General features: G+C 44.3%; 1 protein-coding gene across 1 annotated transcript in view; it reads right to left on the bottom strand.

Annotated features, from left to right (window-relative positions):
- The window catches only part of DRP2 (dystrophin related protein 2), an 85,703-nt gene that overhangs the window by 5,651 nt on the left and 62,257 nt on the right, over positions 1-17,795 (bottom strand). Inside the window, exons 14-18 of the mRNA XM_063432210.1 lie at positions 16,217-16,374; positions 15,869-16,035; positions 11,898-12,009; positions 11,634-11,770; positions 11,445-11,510 (exon numbers count right to left, since the gene is read on the bottom strand). Coding sequence (XP_063288280.1) covers positions 11,445-11,510; positions 11,634-11,770; positions 11,898-12,009; positions 15,869-16,035; positions 16,217-16,374 — 640 coding nt within the window. The remainder of the gene's footprint in view (positions 1-11,444; positions 11,511-11,633; positions 11,771-11,897; positions 12,010-15,868; positions 16,036-16,216; positions 16,375-17,795) is intronic.

The following is a 17,795-nucleotide window of genomic DNA, read 5'->3' as shown; positions in this document are numbered from 1 at the left end:
GTATTACTACATCAATCAACACAGTATAGGAGGAGACTATATTTAAAAGAAGAAAACTACCACAACAAGAGGACATAGTCTTAAATTAGAGGGGCAAACATTTAAAATAATTAAAGGAAGTATTACTTTACTGAGAGGGTAGTGGATGCATGGAATAGCCTTCCAGTTGAAGTGTTAGAGGTTAACACAGTAAAGGAGTTTAAGCATGCGTGGGATAGGCATAAGGCTAGGGACTAATGAAAGTATTTAGAAAATTGGGCAGACTAGATGGGCCGAATGGTTCTTATCTGCCGTCACATTCTATGTTTCTATAAAGTTGTTGCTGTCTCCACACCAGCTGTACTTATTATAGGAAATATGTGCTACATAACAATATCAGGGTTATTCACTAAAGTGACAGTTCAAAGTGAATTTCTAAAATTAAGTCAAAGTAGCCAAACTGGAAACATATCTGACTATTTTGACCTAAAATTTGAAATCTCACTTTAGTGAATAGTCCTATATTACGTGTATTATGCATTATGTATAATGTGTTCTTTGTAGCTTTTTCCTTCCTTCTGTACGTTTGCTCTCCAATCCTACAGGTTTCACAAGTCATTATTCGCTTCCTCAGGGCTTGCAACAAGCGCTCTGTTGTGAGTACATTTCTTTTATTGTTATAAATATTAAAAATGTTTACACTATTGCATCTTTGCATTTGCTTTTTAGATATATTTTATCCAAATATATCTAGCTCAACAGCAATTATACTCAAAGTAATGTGTCTATAAACTACAATAAATGTTTAGAAATCAGTTTGTGTTAATAAGATACATTATTCTTGTTATTAAATTACATTTTAATTGTATACTTATTAGTAAGTTACTTAAAATTTCCCGCTCATACCACTGAAATTAGATTGTCCCTCTTTGTAAATTTGAAATCTCGTTTGGTATGATGTAGTTCGAGCAAATACAGGAGAAAATGTGTTCCGACAGGCCTTCATAGCTAGACAATAAAATATGTTTTTTTTATCTTTTTATTAGTTATTAAAAGGCATATGTGCCGCCTTGTCTTTTTTCCTGTGTTCCCTTCCTGGTTCTATTCCCTGTATATTGTATTTATATATCCCTGTTATCTGATCTCGGCTCAAAGCTGGGCATTCTATGTTTCTAATTAACATTCAGTTGCACCCTAGAATGCAGCCTTCTAAACCCAGATGGTTAACCCATTGGGAACATGATAATACATGATATCATATTTATTCATCTATACCAGGGGTAGGCAACCTTTTTGTAGTACTGTGCCAAAACAGATCCTGAAGTCTCTTTAATTGAGATGTGTATGTTGCCGAATTCTGCTTGTACTATTTATGGGTGTCGCAGTTGCTTTGTATTGTTGTATTTGTGCGTATGTGGGCTGTTATGTGGGGTTGTATGCGTGTATGTGGATTGTCAGTGGTGTTGTGTTGTGGGGACTTTGTGTGGGCTGTTTGTATTAGTTGTATGAGGGGGCAGGGCCGGTGCAAGGATTTTTAGCTACACAGGCGAAGATGCATTTTGCCACCCCCTTTCCCCCAACCAGCAAAAAAAGGTGCATCTTCACCTGTGTGTCTTGTAACCGCCCCCCCCCCTTTTGAATTTCTTACTTTCTTACCCTCTTTACTGTTTCATATTCCCTCTTTTGAATGTATTATCCCTTTAGTGCCTCCTCTGTTTGTCTCTTACTTACACCCATCCCCTTTTTGTGTCTCTTACCCCCAGCCCCTTTCTTATTTTTTTCCTCCACCACAGTCCCTCTGTGTGGCTATTTCTCCCTTTAGTCCATTTTATGTGTCCCTCCCCTCCAGATCCCTTTGTGTGTCTTACACGATCATAGAGGAACACAGACATTGTTTTTCAGGCACACAATCAAACAATGTCATACAGGTACACTGTCATGCAAACACAGACATAATCATACAGAGACATACAGACAGAGAGATACAGACATACAGAAACAGTCACACAGAGACATACAGACAGTCACACGGAGACATACAGGCAGAGACATGCACACATGCAGAGACATACACACACAGAGGTACAGAGACATGCAGGCATACAGAGGCATACAGGCATACAGAAACATACATACAAAGACGTAAAGGCATGCAGATACATACATACATACAGACAGACACATACACATACATGCGTACAGAGGCATACATACATACATGTGTACAGAGACATACATGCAAAGACAGACATGCACACAGAGACATCCATACAATACATACATACATGCACACAGAGACATCCATACATACATGCACACAGAGACTTACATATATACAGGCACACTGAGACATACATACATACATGCACACATGCACAGAGACATACATGCACACAGAGACACACATACAATACATAGACAAATGCACACAGAGACACATACAATACATGCACACAGAGACATACATACATACAGGCACACAGAGAAATACATACATACATGCACACAGAGACATACATACAATACATACACAAATGCACACAGAGACATACATACAATACATACACACACACAGACAGTCACAATGACATACCTACTGTACATACAGGTCCTTGAGGTGCATGCTGACAGGTGACCGGCTCTGTGGAGTCCTGACTTGCATCCCAGCCCTATCACTGGGCAGGGCCGGCGCTACCATAAGGCGGCCGCCTTAGGGCGCACTGGCCGTGGGGGCGCAATGTCAGGCTGTCCGGCTGGAGGGAAGCGCACTGCGCTCCACTCCAGCCGGCTACTTTATTAAGCCGAGTGCAAGCGCCTCCGTTCAGCCCAGCCGCTTACCACCCGCCCAGCTTACTGCCGCCAGAGGAGCCTCCTTCACTGGTGTCTGCCGCAGGCTGTGTGGAGGGGGCGGGGATATGAATGACATCATATCCCTGCTCCCTGTGTACCACACTGCGGCTGGCGCCCAGTGCCAGGGCCGGTGCAAGGATTTTTTTCCCCCAACCCGCCAAAAAAAGTGCATCTTCACCTGTGTGTCTTGTAACCGCCCCCCCTTTTGAATTTCTTACTTTCTTACCCTCTTTACTGTTTCATATTCCCTCTTTTGAATGTATTATCCCTCTTTAGTGCCTCCTCTGTTTGTCTCTTACTTACACCTATCCCCTTTTTGTGTCTCTTATCCCCAGCCCCTTTCTTAGTTTTTTCCTCCACCACAGTCCCTCTATGTGGCTATTTCTCCCTTTAGTCCATTTTGTGTGTCCCTCCCCTCCAGATCCCTTTGTGTGTCTTACACGATCATAGAGGAACACAGACATTGTTTTTCAGGCACACAATCAAACAATGTCATACAGGTACACTGTCATACAAACACAGACATAATCATACAGAGACATACAGACAGAGAGATACAGACATAATCATACAGAGACATACAGACAGAGAGATACAGACATACAGAAACAGTCACACAGAGACATACAGACAGTCACACAGAGACATACAGGCAGAGACATGCACACATACAGAGACATACACACACACAGAGGTACAGAGACATGCAGGCATACAGAGGCATACAGGCATACAGAAACATACATACAAAGACGTAAAGGCATGCAGATACATACATACATACAGACAGACACATACACATACATGCGTACAGAGGCATACATACATACATGTGTACAGAGACATACATACAAAGACAGACATGCACACAGAGACATCCATACAATACATACATACATGCACACAGAGACATCCATACATACATGCACACAGAGACATTCATATATACAGGCACACTGAGACATACATACAATACATACATACATGCACACAGAAACACACATACAATACATAGACAAATGCACACAGAGACACATACAATACATGCACACAGAGACATACATACATACAGGCACACAGAGACATACATACATACATACATGCACACAGAGACATACAGACATACATACATGCACACAGAGACATACAGACATACATGCACAGAGACATACATACAATACATACACAAATGCACACAGAGACATACATACAATACATACACACACAGACAGTCACAATGACTACTGTACATACAGGTCCTTGAGGTGCATGCTGACAGGTGACCGGCTCTGTGGAGTCCTGACTTGCATCCCAGCCCTATCACTGGGCGCCAGCCGCGCTGTGTGGTACACAGGGAGCAGGGATATGAGGTCATTCATATCCCCGCCCCCTCCACACAGCCTGCGGCAGACACCAGTGAAGGAGGCTCCTCGGGCGGCAGTAAGCTGGGCGGGTGGTAAGCGGCTGGGCTGAACGGAGGCGCTTGCGCTCGGCTTAATAAAGTAGCCGGGTGAAGTGGAGCGCAGTGCGCTTCCCTCCAGCCGGACAGCCTGACATTGCGCCCCCACGGCCAGTGCGCCCTAAGGCGGCCGCCTGGGCCACCTTATGGTAGCGCCGGCCCTGCCCAGTGATAGGGCTGGGATGCAAGTCAGGACTCCACAGAGCCGGTCACCTGTCAGCATGCACCTCAAGGACCTGTGAGGGGGGAGGCTTTTTCTGCAGGTCTGTGTATATCTAGCAGTGTGGCTGCCTTCCCTGAGGTTCAGTGGGGACCAGGCTGGCCAGGAAAAAAGTTGTGTGCAGGAGCTGCTATAGCTGCTGCAGGATTCTCTACTCCAGTGTGGATTCCAGTTCAAATGCTGGGAGGAAGAGATGCAATGTGTAAATTGAGGATTGTCCCTCACCACCTACAGTCACTGCTCAGTTTGCACTAGCAGATATCTGAAGTCCACTGGGATTCCTAATAGGCCAGAGCCTGTTTGTCTTCAGCAGCCTTGACTGCTGTGCAAAGGCACCTCAAGTGCCATGCATGGCACATGTGCCACAGGTTGCTGATCCCTGCTCTATACTCTTAGTCTTGCTACCTGTCCAGAAACAATAAGAGTAAAATATATTAGTTCTTAAGTAGAAGAAAACAATACTCTAACCACTGATATATTTCTGTATACAGCCACAGCTCCCTCTCAGCTGAAAACACAGCAAACTCAAAGCTTTATAGACTCAGTACTGTGAAAATCTGATGGTTTAATGCCTTATAACCATACATTTATAAGTATAGCAAATATATATTATATATAAAAATGTTAAAGCCTCTTGCTTGTCACCAGGATTCAGTGTATAGTATTACATCTATTGCATGCAGACTGTAATTTTATAACATGACAGGAGGCTTCGTATTTGCTTAAGTCTCTCTTTACTAGAACTCCACAGCAGCACAGAAAACAACCAATCAGAAAAAAGTTAGGTACTATAAAACTCCCCTCCCCATGCATCATTTCCTCTTTCTTTGCTGCTCCGCACCAGTACAGGTCAGAGTACCTCTGCCTCCTGCTATTATTAGTTGGTGGCTTTGGGTTTATTATGATTTATTTAGGGTGTATATTTGTTATTTTAGTCATGTTGTTTTGCTTATATATATATTGTATTTTCATATATATATTTTTAGGTTATAGCATTTAGTTATACCTATGTTATGTACATTTTTTGGTCATATAATCATTTTGAATCCATATTTTATTGATATACATATTGTTTTTATATTATTTTCCGTTTTTGCTTTTATTTCTGCTTCATGATTTCTGCATGTTTTTTTGCTCGTTTCCCCTGTGTCATTGGGGATGTTTGTGGTATCGGGGGAGCCCCTGGGGATCCCTGTTGTTTGTTTTGCCCTCCTCTCCACTCCCTGGCGCCATTCTACTAGTTTCCCTCCCCTGTGGGGATGCGGGCGCTCTGCTCGGGGTGTCAGGAGACTAGCCGTTTGTCTGCCTCCTCTGACTCCCCGAGCTCTGGTGTGAGACTGCCGGCGCCCGGGGTTCCTCGCGGTCAGACGCGAGCACCCCGCGACCGGGTCTGCTCACGCACGTGGCCGCCTCGCCGCGGCCGGGTTTTCCCTCAGCCTCGTGGATCCGACCGGCTGGAGAAAGGGGTGCCTGCTCACGGCCCCTCCTCCTTCCACGGTCGGATCTCTGCGTTTGTTGCCCTGCTGAGATTCCCCGGCGGGTCTCAGCAGTCTTTCCACATTCCACATATATCACTATAGTTATTTAGTGTTGATCTCACAGCTTGCTGTGAGCTTTAGGGCTTTTTATAGGTCAGACTTCTGATTTTCTATGACAGTTCTTATTTTCTGGCTGTGTATTTGTCTCACAGTGTATATGAGATTGCTATGCGTTTTTCTCACAGTGTATATGAGATTACTATGCGTTTTTCTATCAGTGTATGTGAGATTACTATGTGTTTGTCTGACAGTGTATATCAGATTACTATGTGTTTGTCTGACAGTGTATATGAGATATCTGTGTGTTTTTCGGACTATATATATCAGATTACTATGTGTTTTTCTGACAGTGTATATATGATAGCTGTGTGTTTTTCTGATTATGTTTATCAGATTATTATGTGTTTTTCTCACTGTGTATATGAGGTTGCTAGGTGTTTTTCTGACTGTGTATACGAGATTTCTGTGTGTTTTTATGACTGGGTATATGAGATTATTAAGTGTTTTCTGACAGTATATATGTGACTACTGTGTGTTTTTCTGACTGGGTATGTGAGATTATTATAGGTTTTTCTGTCAGTGTATGTCAGATTACTAGGTGTTTTCTGACAGTGTATATCTCAGATTGCTGGGTGTTTTTTACTGACAGTGTATATCGCAGATTGCTGCGTGTTTTTACGGACAGTGTATATCACATATTGCGGTGAGTTTGACTGCTGTGTATATCTCAGGATATTGTAGTTTCGCTGACAGTGTATATCGCGGTTTCCTGTGAGTTACAGGTATTGTGAGCTTGGATTAGTGTGCCTCGCAGTATATAGCCTTTCGGGTCCAGCTATGGGGTCTCTGAGGAGACTACTCTGGTATGAACTCACTGCCCATGGCATACATATAGTGTTAACAGACCTGGATCTGGAATACCAGTCTACACTGATTCTATTCGATATTTTCAGAGATGATGATGATGGTATCTATATTTACGATTGAGTCATCAAACAGTTCTGTGTGAGTTTGTGCATACCAATTCACAGTTTAAGGTGAGTATCGCTCTATGTATCTTACTTTCAGGGACATGGTAATCACTGTGACAACTTCCGCTTATACCAATACAGCTGGGATACCGCTGTTTGCCTGCTGGGCATTTAGGGACTGCCAGTCCCGGTTCAAGTTACTCAGACAGCATTACGCTGCCTAAAGGGTTGATTGCCTAAGGGCCCTATGTCACAAGATGCCCTGAGGATCTACAATTTTGGGGACCTCTACCCGAACTCAGAGGTCCTCGTTACTCATTCGATACCCACCGTAAAGCGCTACGGAATTGGAAGACGCTGTATATAAATGCATGTTATTAATAATATTGGTATCACTCAGCCCATTGATTGGCCTGCTATGTCTGTGCCCCATTGATTGGCCTGCTATGTCTGTGCCCATAAGATTGGCCTGCTTTGTCTGTGCCCATAAGATTGGCCTGCTATGTCTGTGCCCATAAGAATGGCCTGCTTTGTCTGTGCCCATAAGATTGGCCTGCTATGTCTGTGCCCCATTGATTGGCCTGCTATGTCTGTGCCCATAAGATTGGCCTGCTTTGTCTGTGCCCATAAGATTGGCCTGCTATGTCTGTGCCCATAAGAATGGCCTGCTATGTCTGTGCCCCACAAGAATGGCCTGCTATGTCTGTGCCCACAAGAACGGCCTGCTATGTCTGTGCCCATGAGAATGGCCTGCTATGTCTATACCCATAAGAACGGCCTACTATGTCTGTGCCCATAAGAACGGCCTACTATATCTGTGCCCATAAGAACGGCCTACTATGTCTGTGCCCATAAGAATGGCCTGCTATGTCTGTGCCCATAAGAACGGCCTGCTATGTCTGTGCCCATAAGAACGACCTGCTAGGTCTGTGCCCATAAGTACGGCCTCTGTGCCCATAAGTACGGCCTGCTATGCCGGTGCCCCAATTATTGGCCTCCTATGTCGGTGCCTATTTCTATGGCCTACTATGTCGGTGCCTATTTCCTTGGCCAACTACTCTGTGTCCATTAGTTGGCCCGCTGGGCCTGCTCTATCCCTTTTGGCCGCAGGCCTGGGAGAATACCACTGAGGAGAAACCAGTGCCCACCAGTGACATGGAAATAGGCAGGTGTCCGGACAGGCACCATTGCCATACTATCCAAGAGGACACCAATATACGGCCATCTGGATATGACAGGTAGGGTGAAGGCCCTAAACCTCAGACCTGAAGGGCAAGTTTTTTCCTATGAAGACCCCGGACACACATCCGCGGATTGCGCCAATCCGGCGACGGCACATCTCCAAGGAGAACTTTGCACAGGCAAGGACCGGTACTCAGACACCTACAGGAGAACGCAGTGTTTTTTCCTTGTCTTTATCAACTAACTTCGTATCTGCCTCCCGGTATCCGGATAGCTATCGGTAGTTATCCCTGCGCGAGGTTAGCTCCTGGCCCTGTTCAGTGGGGCTTACTTGTCTTGCCTTCTGGCCTGCCTTTTTGCCTTCTAGCTGAGATAGAATTTGCGTTTTTTTTCTCGTATCTACGTTTTTGTTGTCTTTTTTGTTTTCGTGACTTCTTTTTCCTTTCGCTCGGGTCGTCGAGAGGCCGGACTCGACCTCCTCCGACCTCCTGGGTACTCGTGGATTGCGGAGAACGTCTCCAGCTTTCCCCAGACTACCAACGGTCCGCCTGGACCCCGCGCGCGCGCACGGGATCTGGACGGTCAGTTGATAGTTTTTCCAGTGTTTTTCCCTTAGATTTCCCTCAGCCTTATGCTGATACTCGTATTTGGTGTACCCTATAGTTGGTCACCCTGAGTCTCTAGGGACTCTAGCTTGGATCACAGGAGGGTGCGGCCCTCCATCTCTTCGATCCGAGAATATTTTATCTTCTGGAGCAGAGAGCGAACCCTCTCAGATACGGAACCGGACACTGATTTGTTATTGGAGGGCGCAGCCCTCCCTCAACCTCAGCCAGAGACTGAGCTGGATACAGGGGTCATGTTTGGAGAAAACATTTTCATAGAGAGGAACGGTCACGGATGCAGACTCTACTGTTTGGTTATTTACGGGTGCGGCCCGCTCAGGCTATCAGCCGGACGTTGGCACGTTATTTGATCACATTAGTAGAGAGCGCGGCTCTCTCATACACTCGACGCTCTACGGTGCCATCCATTTGTTCAGCACACAGACTTGTACCTGTGCCAGAGGTCGATGACTACATGGAGGGGCGTCCCTCCTGCATTCCAGTAGATCTGACGTCCGTGCTCCTGATTTCGATATAGAGGACTGCCTGGTCATGTGAGATATCCATATTTAGACTGGATTCCTCTAGTCTATCTACTGTAATGGAGGGATATTCTCACAGAGGTATAACGAGGGGTGACTCCCTCTTATTTATACACACTCCTGGAGATGGTACGGCTATCGGATGGAACTCAGGTATTATGTGAGTGCAGGTTTTGGGAATATTCTGCACCATAAAAAAACAGAGGATTGCTTTCTGTTTTTGGATATCCAGTCCATTGTGAACAACTGCTCAGGCAGTTTCTCCCATAATTGAGTGGCAGGAGATACGGGGACCTTCATGGAGCAAACGGGCTCTGCCCAACTCGGATAACAGGATTAGGAGGGCCCATTACCCGCTCTGAGGGTAAAAATCGTACGTATGTCCACATGGTAAGACCGGATAACCCGGTTTGTCTTGACCTTCACGGCCATCAGATCTTGGGATAAGTTGGCAGGACTGCCCCGGCTTCTCGAATAAGAATCCTGGTGATCAGGGTTCGGAGATGGAGGACCCCCGTCTATACTCTAGTTATTCCTCACAGGAGCCGTTTTTGTTGGATTCGCGCTTCCCTACTTTTCAACTATCGTCGAGGAGACCTACGAGACCTTATGGTGGTACCTGGTATACCCCGACTCCTACACAGACATCTTTCACTCTTGGACGGGGGCATTTCTGGATGGGAATCTGCGTTCCTGTTTGCACTTCCCATTCCTTTGAAGATTTCCGGGATTCCCTATCCCCAGAATAGTCGACCACCGTTCCTCCACTCAAGTTCAGTTCGGAACCCTGAATGGACGTCCTTTGGAGCCTTTTCTCTACGACGTCCGAAGTTTACCAAGCCCGTTTGGGATGTTGGAATCACTTAGTATACGGCTGGTTTGGCCACACTCTCGCCTGCATTATGAATTTATGCTTGGTTGAGACACCCCACCGGGTAGGACAGGAAGGTATGAAAGTTCCTCCTCGGTTACTATTGCGATTTTGGTGGTGGTCTTCGGTGCGTTCCTGGAGATTGGAGATCTCCCTGCAAGGCCGCATCGCCGAATGGCCCTGGCACGATCGGAGGAACCGCCTTACGGATCATGAGTTGTGACTTGGTGTCAGTCTTCTTCTCGCGACCCTAAGTCCTAGATCGGATTTCGAAGTTATACTACTACAGGAAGGTAGCTAATAGGTCAGATTACCAGCTCATGGACCGACTTCTAGGAAACAGGTTGCTACACCACGTACAATGGATTTACCGGCGGAGGGTGCTTTTTTCCGTATTTGAGATACTTCGTCGGTTGACATCTTCTTTGACCCGTCGGCTGTCATTTATCGTATTTGGAATGTCCGATTAGGATTACTCTGAGATTTCCTGGAATAATTACCAGCGACACAAACAGCGTTGGATTGGTGAACTGAGCGTTGAAACAGCAAATACGAAGCCTCCTGTCATGTTATAAAATTGTAGATTATGCTAGCTTTAGTGTACCTATAATCTTAATTTTATTAATGACAGGAGGCGAGTATTTCCCACCCATTCTTGTCCCTCCCTTGTTTAATGTTACGGTTTAGATTATCAGGTAAGTATACAACTCTGTTTGTTGTCTCTGCTACCTGTCGCTTGTTCCTTATGTCTGTTTTTTTCCATAAGTAGGGTTGGGATATTTACATATTAGGTTAATTTGGTTGCTACTTTGGGTACCTACATGTTTATTCAGAGTACATTTCATTGGATAATCAACCTGTTCGATTCTGTTTTTCTCTCGTTTCAGTTTACAGTCCATCAACACTATCTAGATTGACGGTTACACTTGGATGGTGGACATCGTTATATTCATCGTACCTAGGACTTCGTTTCTTCCCCATGATGTTCTCTGCCTTTTATTCTGTTTTGTCGCAGCTTGAAAGAGGAAATGATGCATGGGGAGGGGAGTTTTATAGTACCTAACTTTTTTCTGATTGGTTGTTTTCTGTGCTGCTGTGGAGTTCTAGTAAAGAGAGACTTAAGCAAATACTCGCCTCCTGTCATTAATAAAATTAAGATTATAGGTACACTAAAGCTAGCATAATCTACAATTTTTACAATGAGAGAGCCAGTTCTTACATACTGACCTGCTTGCAAAGTGCTCTATGCGTGAATGTGTATCAGCGTGCGGAAGCATTGGGGAAGAGACTGGTCTGCAAAATATATATAAAAATAGTAAATGATGAGGATTAGGCTGATTATTATGAATAATACCTCAATATTTCATGAGCATCTAAGTTAGCTTTAAAAAAAATTTAACATGAACAGTGACTCACGTGTCCGACACTTCAGCTTCCAGCACAGATTGTACAGGTAGGTAGCCCCTCTGCGGGTGCCGGCAGAAGTACTGACGAGTTCTGAATTTATTTTTAAGAGTAGTAGCAAAATCTCTCATCTTCTCCCCGGAGGTTGTCTGAAAACACAGAGGAATAATGACACCAGATGCCAAAGTAAATGAGATAAGTGACACAGCTCATATTGTTCATATCCCAGCTCTGGGAATACAGAGACAATGAGGTAGAACTGCACAGTTTGCTCACCGGCGTGTAATATTCCATGATTGGATAGTGGAGCTTATTGCCTTTTCCAGCTTGACCAGTCAAAAAGCAAGACTGACAGATATCGACTCCAAATTGTTTCAAACTTCTGTACCTGTAGTGAGAAATAAAATTCACATAAGCATTAAATACTGAGAGCTTAGCAGACAATATCTATATCATCATATTCAAGAAGAATAAAAATAAAGAAAGTAAGTTAGACTGATAGGAATCTGTAGAATTTGTATATATAGTTTTTTATAAAAAAAACGATCTGGATGCCCTTTTGAAAAAAATAGAATATTCAAGCATATCATAGTTAGTCATGCCCAAATCCCCCACAAATGAAAATCTACTGTTTAGTAAATATACCCCCAATGAAAACGTACTTGCATTTAATTAGGCATTTTTTCATTGGGGGTCTAATAACAGCTTGTGAAACATGCAGTTCTCTTTTCTGATGCCTTTGCAAGTCCTCCCAATCCAATGACAGCCTTCCCAATGCAGCTCAATGAAAAGTCTTTGCAAGGAACATGCACTGAGCAATTGCTGCCTCTTGAATTTAGCGTCACTGAGCTAACCGAACCAGAAAGTAACAGGGACTGTTGTCTGATTGATATCCAGGGGGTGTAACCAGGTTAATTTATGAAAGTGTCAATTTATATTGAAGTCTTCACTTTTTGTGAACTGTGGACCCACTCTTCACATGTCAAGCACTTCATTCAACATCAAGTGCTTTAGGGGCCTGTGTGCGTCCCTTTAGTATGTGTGGGAGCAGCTTGTTGAACCAAGATTTTTTTTTTATTTTTTTTTTGCTTCAAACTGGATTTTCTCAGGGCAGCATATAGAGATGGGTGAAACATTGAATGTAACTTTTTTTTTAACCTAGGTTACTACAGGTGATACTCGAAAAATTATAATATCGTGCAAAAGTTAATTTATTTCAGTAATGCAACGTAAAAGGAGAAACTAATATATGAGATAGACGCATTACATGCAAAGCAAGATAGTTCAGGCCGTGATTTGTCATAAGTGCGATGATTATGGCTTACAGCTCATGAAAACCCCAAATCCACAATCTCAGTAAATTAGAATATTACATGCAATCAATAAAACAAGGAATGTACATAGAACAATATCAGACCTCTGAAAAGTATAAGTGTGGCGAAACCAACTTCGCCACTGTGGGCTGGAGAAGCCTGGCTGCTAGCCTCCTGCCCTGCGACTATGGCCCCTGGACATATTGCACTTTAAAGACTATATTTGGGCATGTATAATTTATATTGCTGCTACTGGCCCTTTAAAATCAGCGGTGGACATTTTGGGACTAATGTCCCTTTAAGACTTTGTAACATATCACAGTAATACTGTCTTAAATATTATGTAGGTATTTGTGTTCAGTTAAACTGGGGATATGTAGAAATGTGTGTTTTATGTGTTAAATGTATCAGTATGTAATTTTATGTCTTTTACTGTCTTTTTGCAACCATGTGGTTAATGGAGTCTGACTCTAGTCCTAGATAATTGGATTACTTCTCCAATTATCTCCAGGGCAGAAGGGAGGAAGCCGGGATGCATTGTGGGGGATGTTTTACTTCTGTTTGGGCCAGATTGTGCCATGCTGCAAGCAAGGGCCCAAAAGATACTTTTAGTAACTTTTAAACCCCTGGTCGGATTCATGCCATTTTTTAATATGTTGTTCCCCTGAATGGATTGATTGTGGATATGTATTTTTATGTGAATGTGATGTATGGTTTTAAAGTTATGAAAGTTGTGTAAAAGTATATTTTACTCTGTATGCATAATGGGATTATGTGTCACACTAAGGGGAGGGGATGTGTTGGAGGTAACATCTATGTCATTGGTTCTTTTATGCCTCCCCCTGGGTGTGGCCTGTATGTGTGAGTTGGAAATAAAAGCCAGACTGGGTGTCCCAGTCTAGAGTTCCTGCTTAACCCTCAAAATGAAGTGTCGTCTCGTTCTTGGGGGGAATTGGATTGTAAGTTGACTGCCAAGAGTGTAAGCGGATTGTATGCTTTTCTTGTTCAGCTGTTCCAGTTCGGAGTGTTATTTCGTATCCAGATCGGGAGTTTGGTGTTCTGCAGTAGCTGTGCCTGTCTCTAGAAAAGGGGATTATCGCCTAAATGGGTTTTATCCTCTTGTAAGTGAAACGGTCCGTTACAATAAGCATGCATATGGACTCAGTACTTGGTTTGGGCTCCTTTTGCAGCAATTACTGCCTCAATGCGGCGTGGCATAGAAGCTATCAGCCTGTGGCACTGCTGAGGTGTTATGGAAGACCAGGATGCTTCAATAGCGGCCTTCAGCTCTTCTGCATTGTTCGGTCCACTCCTTGTGAAAGTCCCAACACTTTTGAATGGCCTTTTCCTGACAATCCTCTCCAGGCTGCGGTCATCCCTGCTGCTTGTGCACCTTTTTCTTCCACACTTTTCCCTTCCACATAACTTTCTATTAATGTGCTTTGATATTACTTTTTGAGGCTTTCCCTCCTTATGGAGGGTGTCAATGATGGTTTTCTGCACAACTGTCAGGTCAGCAGTCTTCCCCATGATTGTGATTCCTGCTGAACCAGACTGAGAGACAATTTAAAGGCTCAGAAACCCTTTGCAGATGTCATGGCTTACTTAGCTGATTAGAGTGGGACACTGTGAGCCTAGAATATTGCACCTTTTCACAATATTCTAATTTACTGAGATTGTGGAATTGGGGTTTTCATGAGCTGTAAGCCATAATCATCGCACTTATGACAAATCACGGCTTGAACTATCTTGCTTTGCATGTAATGCGTCTATCTCATATATTATGCCTCGTTTCCACTGAGCGGATCGGTTCGGGTCGGTACAGTTTGGAAGGTTTAGAATGGACCAGCCCATTCTGGTGAGCGTTTCCACTGCAAGTCAGACCTTCAGGGCCATGCGGGGTTTAGAAAAAATGCTCTTCCTGTCCACCAATCAATGGATTGTATAGTAGCTACGCCCTAACCGAACCGTTCCATTTTCTATGGCCCTACATCTGAAGCAGGACCCTGAATGGATCGGTACGGTTCGCTTATATGGACCACTTTCTTAATGGAAACACCCAATTAGTTTCCCCTTTTACGTTGCATTACTGAAATAAATGAACTTTTGCACAATATTCTAATTTTCCGAGTATCACCTGTATGTATGTAATTGGGGCAGTAAAGTAAAATAGTTATTTCTTATTTTGATTACTTTAATAAAAATATTGTGGATTGTCAATCTAGCTAGAGCACAACATTCGTAGTTGGAGACATATAGCATTTCCTGGAAAAAAATAATTACCAAGGAACAAAAGCTATTTTTTCTTCTTTTGCAAATACAGCTGGTTAAGCTACTTCAGACTTACAATGAGGGATGTACAAGTACATCATTTTATTATGGGTTTTCTCATTTATTTTAGAGACAGTAGATTTGCAATCCTTAGTAGAGACAGCTTTCCATAGGAGTTCAAGCAACGGCTAATAGCAATACCAGACCCCACACACAAAAACAGCGCATGCAAACTATGATTATCCGGAACAGCTGAATGACAACTGTATAGGAAATGAACATCCCACTATAAAAGCTTGCCAAAACCAGTAAGTGCTCCATTGTGGTTTTCTTCCCTATAGTATGTTCATTTTATATTGTGTTTTTCTGGTCCAGCCTGGCCTATTGACTCTCCTGATTGTCATTGCCACAAGACATGACACTGTCCCTTCCTGACCTAGATATCTGTTACCCTTGATCCAACTAATTCTATTGTTCTCTGTACATTTTGTCAGATATCTTAGATTTGACTACAACATAAGTATGACTTCATATGGGAATGATTGGCTTCCAGTAACCTGCAAAAACTAGGGGTGACTTTAATAGGAAGTACAGTTTAACTACTGTCAGATGCAGTTTGTGGATAAAAATAGAGATATCTGTACAGAGAATTGACATACGTACCTGAAGCCTTTCATAGGACATTGCTTACAGACCGAACACTTTGTCTGATGTTTGACAGACTCAGCTAATGTCACACGGTGCAGTACTGGGAGCCAAACCAATGACTGTGGCTCCAGGCTTCCCCACTCCAGGAACTGAGATAGCTCCAAATGCAAATTTCCATTAGTCTGCCAAAACAAGAGACATACAAGGGTCACGTAGAAAACTTCCATAAACAATAAAACAGTGACAAACTGATTTAAATATTAGCCAAACAAACACACTTTGGACCATTGATGGCAAAGCAAGAGGTCAAGACTCCAGGGAAAGTTGTTCCGAACCAGCCCCTTAATTGTCCAGTGAACTTACAAATCTGAAGCAGCTCCTGACACTTGGCTCCACATTGCTGCCTCCAAAAGCTGCAACCTCCCCTAGCTGGCGAGGGATCTGGATGGCTTCATGTAGGAGGAGGCCAAGTTGCCGCTGATCACAGTTTCCAGAAGGGCCAGCCACCTGGGAGAACAGATCTGGGGGAAAATCAAGATATCACACTGTAACAATTATAAACATATCTTTAAATTGAATTTTATCAAGTGAAAATATATAATAAAGTGCTCATATCATGCATAAAAAATACAAAAAAGGGGAAAACAAAAATACATATTTACTAAAGAAATAACAAAATAGTGATCATAAAACAATGTTTAGGTGTGGTTTGCAGCCGGAGCAAGATGGACGTTTCCAAGTGAAGCTCCGCTGGGACCACGAGGCCAATAGCTAACTTTAGTGAATAAACACTGACCTAACCTGGGAAATATACGGGGGAACCGACATGGATAAACGGGCTCCGAAGAAACAGCCTAAAAAGCCGGCGGATCAGGGCACTACTGTGTCCGAAATGTTTGCGGCTTCCCGCACCATGCGATCTACTCCTCAAGATGGGGGACGGGAGAGCCCGCGAGTGCCGCGCTCACCTCCCAGCCCTGGCGTGGTGGCATCATCGGAGGTGTCAGAGACAAACACCGCACAGATCTTGGCAAATTTGGCGGAGTTACGCTGCTACCTAGCCACCGAGATCGCGAGAAACACAAAGGAAGTGAAGGCGGAAATCCAGGCCTTGGGGCGCGAGGACGGCAGAGCTTGAACAGCGGGTGGAGTCCACGGTAGTGGCTCACAACACTGCTACAACGCATATTAACATATTGTCCTCAAGGCTCATGATGGTGGAGACCGCCCTGGATGATATGGGGAATAGATCCCGACGGAACAATGTTCGGCTGCGGGGTCTACCTGAGAGGGAAGGAGAGGGATCCCTGATGGAGGTGGTAACAGCTATTTTGAAACCACTTCTCCCTGAGGTACCTGAACCCCAATGAAAGAGCCCACAGGGCACTCCGACAGAAACGGGCAGAGGATAAGCGCCCTAGAGACATTATAATCAAATTCCTATACTTTCAGACAAAGGAAGCCTTCATGAAGTGTAGCCGTGAGGGCCCAATTAAATATGGTGACGTTGAACTTACTCTGTTCCAGGATTTAACACCGGCGACCCTTCAGAAACGGAGATTGTGGCGTCCGGTGACGGAACTTCTGCAGAAGCACAGGGTGCGGTACGCGTGGGATTTTCCCTTTCGGCTGCTCGCGTTCCAGGACGGGCGCACTAGGACCCTGTAAGTAGATGGTGATCCGGTGGAGGTCCTGCGAAGCTTGGGGATCCAGGACACTATCGAGATGACGGCGCTCCCCTCGGCGGCAGAGGAGCTCCAACCCCTCCCGCGTGAGTGGTATGCGGTGGGAGAATGAGGTCCGTGTGGATTAGCTGGCGGAGTGGCGATCCCGGTTGAAATGGGAGCAGGGACAGGTATGTGAACAGCTGTTGGGTGGGCTGATGCGGGGGCCCAGTTCCACCCAGGGGTAACTCTACTGGGCGGGGAGCTGGAATTCAGCT

This window comes from Pelobates fuscus, chromosome 9 (genome assembly GCF_036172605.1).
Source record: "Pelobates fuscus isolate aPelFus1 chromosome 9, aPelFus1.pri, whole genome shotgun sequence".
Taxonomy (NCBI): Eukaryota; Metazoa; Chordata; class Amphibia; order Anura; family Pelobatidae; genus Pelobates; species Pelobates fuscus.
This window is presented reverse-complemented; position numbering and strand designations above follow the sequence as displayed.